The sequence below is a fragment of the Cottoperca gobio genome, chromosome 5 (assembly GCF_900634415.1).
Source record: "Cottoperca gobio chromosome 5, fCotGob3.1, whole genome shotgun sequence".
Classification (NCBI taxonomy): domain Eukaryota; kingdom Metazoa; phylum Chordata; class Actinopteri; order Perciformes; family Bovichtidae; genus Cottoperca; species Cottoperca gobio.
Window position 1 is genome coordinate 10,294,167 of NC_041359.1, and position 6,960 is coordinate 10,301,126.

General features: G+C 42.0%; 1 protein-coding gene and 1 non-coding gene across 3 annotated transcripts; both read left to right on the forward strand.

Moving 5' to 3' along the window:
* Positions 1 to 4,405: 4,405 nt before the first annotated feature.
* On the forward strand, positions 4,406 to 6,855 carry rplp0 (ribosomal protein, large, P0). Of its 2 annotated transcripts, none has more exons than XM_029432735.1 (8): positions 4,406 to 4,456; positions 4,748 to 4,855; positions 4,966 to 5,141; positions 5,409 to 5,496; positions 5,777 to 5,923; positions 6,062 to 6,247; positions 6,353 to 6,493; positions 6,630 to 6,855. In XM_029432735.1, exons 2-8 carry the CDS (start codon positions 4,802 to 4,804, stop codon positions 6,786 to 6,788), a joined length of 951 nt encoding a protein of 316 aa, XP_029288595.1. In that variant the 5' UTR covers positions 4,406 to 4,456; positions 4,748 to 4,801; the 3' UTR covers positions 6,789 to 6,855. The 2 variants fall into 2 exon arrangements, with proteins under 2 accessions (XP_029288595.1, XP_029288596.1); XM_029432736.1 differs by having other exon boundaries at positions 4,443 to 4,456; positions 4,748 to 4,875.
* Positions 5,562 to 5,692, forward strand: LOC115008948 (small nucleolar RNA SNORA63). Its single transcript, XR_003832357.1, has one exon. It is a non-coding gene; the product is annotated as a small nucleolar RNA SNORA63 (small nucleolar RNA).
* Positions 6,856 to 6,960: the final 105 nt, after the last annotated feature.

A 6,960-nucleotide genomic window follows, 5' to 3' on the forward strand; every position in this document is an offset into this window, starting at 1 on the left:
ATCTTCGGCGCAAAAGATTGTCATGAAATATTGAAACAAACTTAAGAGGAAATAAACAGATTCATTGTATTTTTTATTAGTAAGATTGTAGCAAATATTTTACAAACAATGTTATGAGTGAGGTTACCCGATAGTGATGCATAACATGCCAGCCCGACACCAGTGGTCCGTTTTACAAAAAAGGTACAAAATCAGAAATGTTTGTCAAAGAAAAGTAATTATAAGATGCACTTCACATGAACATCCAACATTTGTTTATGACACCTTAAAATAAAGGGATGCTTTATATTAAATGAGATAAAATAACAATATTACTATCATTTTGTGAATCTCTCCTTTCCTATCCTCTTAAAAATATTATGACCCATTGCATTTATTTTGTGAGGAGTTTATCCCCAGCTTGGAAACCACTGATTCAGGTTAACTGAGGATTATGAAAAAGGCACTACAGATGTCCAAATCAGGCTGAAGATAAACAATATGATAAAGCTCAGTTGGCACTGTGATTTGAAGTCTGTAGTAAAGGCATGTTCAAATTATAATAAAAAAATTGAAGTGATTCTCACAGGTTCAAAGAACAATATGGAAACAATCCGATTGGCCTGCTAAAAGACAGTATTTCAATACATCTGACAAACACAAGGACAAGTCAACACATCTCTCCTGCGAGGAGACGTTGTGACCTGAAGTCTGTAATTTGTGAGAGCTTGGAGTTTGCATGTGAGCTCAGAGAGGTGTGGGCGGCTATCCAGAATCTCCAAGTATTCCAGGTCCTTCAGCTGGTGAAGGTTTAAGAAATCTCTCTCCAATACATGTTCCTGGCGAAGTTTGAGACTTTTTAGCTTTGGAAAATGTTGTGGGATTTGAGCTGCGTGAGCTGCAAAATGCGACGGCCAGGGGTCTACGTGAAGGTGCAGGAGATTTGGTACCTGCACTGATACAGCAGCCATGTCCTCTGAGGATAATCCTGCAGCACACAGTGTGAGACTGGTCACCGTGGCTGGAATGGCGGTGACGTACCTCTTAACAGGCGGACTCTTGACAATGACCAGGGTTGACAGTTGAGGGAGGTCACTCAGCCATGTTGTCAGGTGACCATCAGGCCGTGTTTCTGGCAACAGCTGAACTGTGCCACTGAAGAAAATAGCAAGACTCTTCAGGCCAGGCATCAGCGTCATTGCATTTTCTGGTAATGAATAATCCAAGCAGTTGACAAGTTCCAAACTGGACAAGACTCCTTTAGGAAGAGCACCAGCATCTCCTAAGGGACTTTGGCTGTAACTGTACATTGGTTGCAGACAGGCCATTGAGAGATGCTTCAGTTTAGGCAGGCAGCTAAGTATGGCGTAAATCATTGAAATAGTTTCATCAACGACACTCATCTCATGACAGGCCAGAGATGTAAGATTTGGAAACTTAGAGACAGCAGAAATTAAGCAAGTCAGTGACATAAAGGGCAATCTAATATCACAAATACTCAGGTGAGTCAGCTGCTGGGGTTGATACACTGTGAAACCATTTATCAAAACAGAAGTTGGACAGCTTCTAATAGCCAGACGCTCCAGATGTGGGAAATCCTTCAAGCAGTTGAGGCTGGCTTGCGAGCGTTGGTCCACTACCACTGTGGTGAGAGTAGAAAGGGACAAGGCCAGCCGTTTCCAGTCCTGAACTTTGGTGCCCCTCACCACCACACTGGTGACTTTTCTGCGGCGAAGAGTGGCCCAGAACTGACTGTTGTAAGATCCCTTTGGAAAACCCAGAACTACTGACCAGTCTTTCCAAAGAGATCGGTGGTCAACAAGTTTTTTGAAATACTTGCAGGATGCCCGGACGCTAAACTTGTCTGTCGCTGACAGATACCCAAACACGTGGTTCCAGACCTCTGAGGGAAGGCGTAGAGCCGGCTGTGCCATCGCTTCTTTGCTCTGTTATCGCATATGTTAGCTAGTTGGCTAACTCAGGGCCTTTCTCGTGTGTTGTTGTTGTGCCTCCCTTGACTCCTCGATCTTCCGGCTTGTGACCCGGAAATAAATCTCAGCGCTCCAGTTTTAAGGACGTCCCAATTTTTTGTAATGCGTCTGGAGGTTGGAGGAGGCTCCCCGGCTTGTCATTAAAGACATTTCACCTTGATATTACCGATTACCGACTACGGACCATTTTGGTCTGGAAGTTTTTTAAATGTATTTGGAGAAATGTTTCAATATGTTTATATTTCTACATCCTGTGTATTAAAACTTCCTGATAGTGGCTATGCTGAATTTCTTTGAATAATATACAATTTTTGTGATTTCCAGTCAGAGGAAATCATCATTTCTATCACACCACAAGTTTTAAAAGAAAAAACATTTACTATACCTTGTGTTTTCAAAAAATATAAATTAATAGTACTTATAACTGCACAATTTTCCAAACTACAAAACATTTTTAATGTGATTGTCAATTTGTATGCATTTGTTAGTTAGTTAGAATATGTGTTGTGATGGGCATTGTGTGACGGAAATGACTGCATGTGTTGGACATGACAGGTCACAAAAACATTTTTAAACAATGTTCAGTTTTATTGTCCCCGACACAAAAAAACACAACTTTTTAAGGGAAGAACTTCATCATCTAAACTTTAACCTTTTAAGCAGATATTTTTGGCCCTCACTCTATCAGCTACCCCACTGACATTTAATTAAATATCTCATGATATGTTAGCATGCTAACATCTTCTTTAGAGCTAGCATTAAATAAACACAAAACAGACAATACCAAATGTTGTTTTTCTTATTATTTCTACATTTAAAGAATATATGAGCTATTTGGAAATGACAGCCAATAAACATATTTTCGATTGACCAAATATTTCCATAGATTTGATCTTGTATCACTTCCCTTCATGGAGCTGTCTTTGTGCTGCAGCCATGTGCTCTCCTGTCACATGACTATAGCTGTGATCACCAAGTTAAAAAACCTTTTTAAAAACTCAGCAAATTCACATTTTGCATGGTGTGATGGAAATGACAGGGACCCCAAGGGACAGGTGTTCTTTTTATTAAAAAAGACATGAAATACTAATATATCTTACAACACATGATACATTTCATTAAAATGGCCATTTGTGTATCATTTGCACATACAATTAATATTAGGTCAATATTAAATTCAAAACTTAGCAGGTTTGAATATCCAACATCAGGCCCAGGGACAAGTGATATACAGCATACCCATATATATACAAATCACTCTTTATTTCTATAGTTGGCTTTCCATACAAACATGTGTAGTGCTTCACACAATAAAATATATAAATATATTATATATTATAAATATTGTGTAAAATCAATACCCCCTCAGTTTTGTGTGTAGGTGCTGTAGGTGTGTGTGTAGGTGCTGTAGTTGTGTGTGTAGGTGCTGTAGTTGTGTGTGTCGGTGCTGTAGGTGTGTGTGTCGGTGCTGTAGGTGTGTGTGTAAGTGCTGTAGTTGTGTGTGTAGGTGCTGTAGTTGTGTGTGTCGGTGCTGTAGGTGTGTGTGTAAGTGCTGCAGTTGTGTGTGTAGGTGCTGTAGTTGTGTGTGTAGGTGCTGTAGGTGCTATAGGTGTGTGTGTAGGTGCTGTAGTTGTGTGTGTAGGTGCTGTAGGTGCTATAGGTGTGTGTGTAGGTGCTGTAGTTGTGTGTGTAGGTGCTGTAGGTGCTATAGGTGTGTGTGTAGGTGCTATAGGTGTGCGTGTAGGTGCTGTAGGTGTGTGTGTAGGTGCTGTAGTTGTGTGTGTAGGTGCTGTAGTTGTGTGTGTAGGTGCTGTAGGTGCTGTAGGTGTGTGTATAGGTGCTGTAGTTGTGTGTGTAGGTGCTGTAGGTGCTATAGGTGTGTGTGTAGGTGCTGTAAGTGTGTGTGTAGGTGTGGCAGAGATAGACTTGTCTCGTAGTTCGCCTTGTTTTCCCCTTTTTGCTTTTTATGGTTGTAAATAGAATTGGCTGTCATTATTCCATTTCCCCATTGTAGCAATCCACAGACAGAAGGTGAATTAAAAATATATATTTAGTCTCTGATAGTGCTACGTGCTTATGCATCTGCCGTCATTAATACATGTATTGTTTGATTTTGAAACCGTAGCATATCTTCTGTAACCCACTTCTGTGCATCACCTCATATTTAATTGACGAGGAAAGGATTCCTTATTTTATTAAATACCTGTTGCCTCGACTCCTCTCTCCTCGAGTCTCTTCCTTGCCTCCTCCACTCTCATCTGTGGGCGGGACCAAGACGAGAGTCGAGGTGTCGAGGATGTCCAAACTGGGAAATGAGAAAGGCCTCCTGGATTCCTCCTGTTGGTGATAGAAGTGATTGACACAACAACCATCCAATAGCTGTGTAGCTGACGCCCATACGCCATTGTGATTGGCCACTTGTTTTCTATAAAGTCTGCTCGCGTCCATTGCTTGTTCTCTTTCTTTCACGCGACCCTCTAGTCTCGGTAAGGATTGTCTCTTGCGCTTTCAGAAAAAGAAAAACTTGGTTATGTGTATTTGTGTTAAGCAGCCACGTATACATTTTAGTGTAATCTTAAATACGTGAAGCACATTTTAAGGATATGTTTTGTGTCCTTTAAAAGTACGATTAGTAGATTTGACCTAGCGCGGCCTGCTAATATAATGCTAGCTTGCTGTTAGCCTGCTAACGTTAGCGAATCGACCACATGTCAGGGTGATGTCGTTTGTTCTGTTCTTTTGAAGTATACTGAAACGTGTTTATTCTTTTTGGGCAGATATTACTTTGTCTTTAAACCAGCTGTTAAGCGATCCTTGGAAGCACTGCAAAGATGCCCAGGGAAGACAGGGCCACGTGGAAGTCCAACTATTTTATGAAAATCATCGTAAGTAGGGCTTGACTTATGTAAGTTTATATCTACACGTAACCCATACATTTTTCTCTGTATATATTTTAAATAAATGCATCTAATTCATATTCGTCAACTATTTATAGCAACTTCTGGATGACTATCCAAAATGCTTCGTTGTGGGTGCAGACAATGTGGGCTCCAAGCAGATGCAGACCATCCGCCTGTCTCTGCGTGGGAAGGCTGTGGTGCTCATGGGTAAAAACACCATGATGCGCAAAGCCATTCGTGGCCACCTGGAGAACAATCCTGCCCTGGAGAAGTGAGTTTACGGTCTTAAAACAATCTAAAAACTATACTTTTGTTGAGGAAGTAAACAGTTTCTATGTAGCAGGATAAGTTACAATGCAGCTTGTTAAGTACTGCTTTGTCGTTCCCCCTGCAAACAATAATCTTGTTTCCTCGCTATACCTGTCAGTCAGCATCACTCGGCTGCCAGGCACGAAAGGTTTCAGACACTTAGGATAATTTTTATTAGATAAAGTCCTATCTGCCTGCATATTTAACAGTTGATTCCATCATTTAACAGACTTCTGCCCCACATTAAAGGAAATGTGGGCTTTGTCTTCACCAAGGAGGATCTGGCTGAGGTCCGGGACCTGCTGCTGGACAACAAGGTGAGACAACGAGAATACAAGTGCCTGGAGCCGGAACGGCCTAAAAATCAGTATTCATATTTGACACGCAGGATAAGTTACAATGCAGCTTGTTAAGTACTGCTTTGTCGTTCCCCCTGCAAACAATAATCTTGTTTCCTCGCTATACCTGTCAGTCAGCATCACTCGACTGCCAGGCACGAAAGGTTTCAGACACGATGAAAGATTAAGTTCAAAACTGCTGTAAGACTAACATTCTGCCATAGCTATTAATTATACTGACTCTTCAATCTGCCCCCAGGTACCTGCATCTGCCCGTGCTGGAGCCATCGCCCCTTGTAATGTGACTGTGCCAGCCCAGAACACTGGTCTGGGTCCTGAAAAGACTTCTTTCTTCCAGGCTCTGGGTATCACCACAAAGATCTCTAGGGGAACCATTGAAATCTTGGTGAGTTTGGCATCTTACTGTGGTACTTGGGCTTTCACTGACATGCAGGATGATTGAGTCATGTTTACTCAAAGCTAATGTCGCAGACTGTACATCACAATGTTGTCATTGGTAACTAACTGGCATTTCTGTCCACAGAGTGATGTCAGTCTCATCACGATTGGCGACAAGGTTGGTGCCAGCGAGGCTACACTGCTCAACATGCTGAACATCTCACCCTTCTCCTACGGACTCAACATCCAGCAGGTGTATGACAATGGCAGTGTTTACAGTCCCGAGGTGCTCGACATCACAGAGGCATCTCTGCATACTAGGTTCCTGGAGGTGAGATGCTGTGCTTTTATAAAAGCAGTCCTTGGAACGTAATTCACTTGGCTTGTGTTGCATATCTGTGCTTCTTTTGATCACTGTATAAAACTTGTGATTTAGGGTGTGAGGAACATTGCAAGCATCTGTCTGGAGATTGGCTATCCCACTTTGGCCTCTGTCCCCCACTCCGTCATCAATGGTTTCAAGAGAGTCCTGGCTGTCGCTGTGGAGACAGACTACTCCTTCCCTCTGGCAGACAAGGTATGTAGAATAAACCATTACATGTCTAATTAGGTACATGCCGTTAGTCTTGTTCAATCAGCCTCCCTCTTTAAGATTTTGTTTTGCATGACCAGGAAGCTACTAGTTGTAAATAACAAAACATGTATCCTCACAGGTAAAGGCCTTCCTGGCTGACCCAACTGCTTTTGCTGCGGTCGCAGCACCTGTAGCAGCTGCCGTGACTGCTGCTGCTGCTGCTCCAGCTGCTAAGGAGGAGGCTAAGGAGGAGTCTGAGGAATCAGATGACGACATGGGCTTCGGTCTGTTTGACTAAAACGTACAGCAAACAACCAAGATTTGAGTCAAATGTGAACATGATTCAATAAATGTCTTCAGCTCAATCGGACTTGTGTACATTTCTTAAGCATTAAATTGGAAGGTTGTACTGTAAACAAAAGGATGTTAATTGGCAGGAGTCTAAAGTAATAAGTATGTTTGTCTGATAA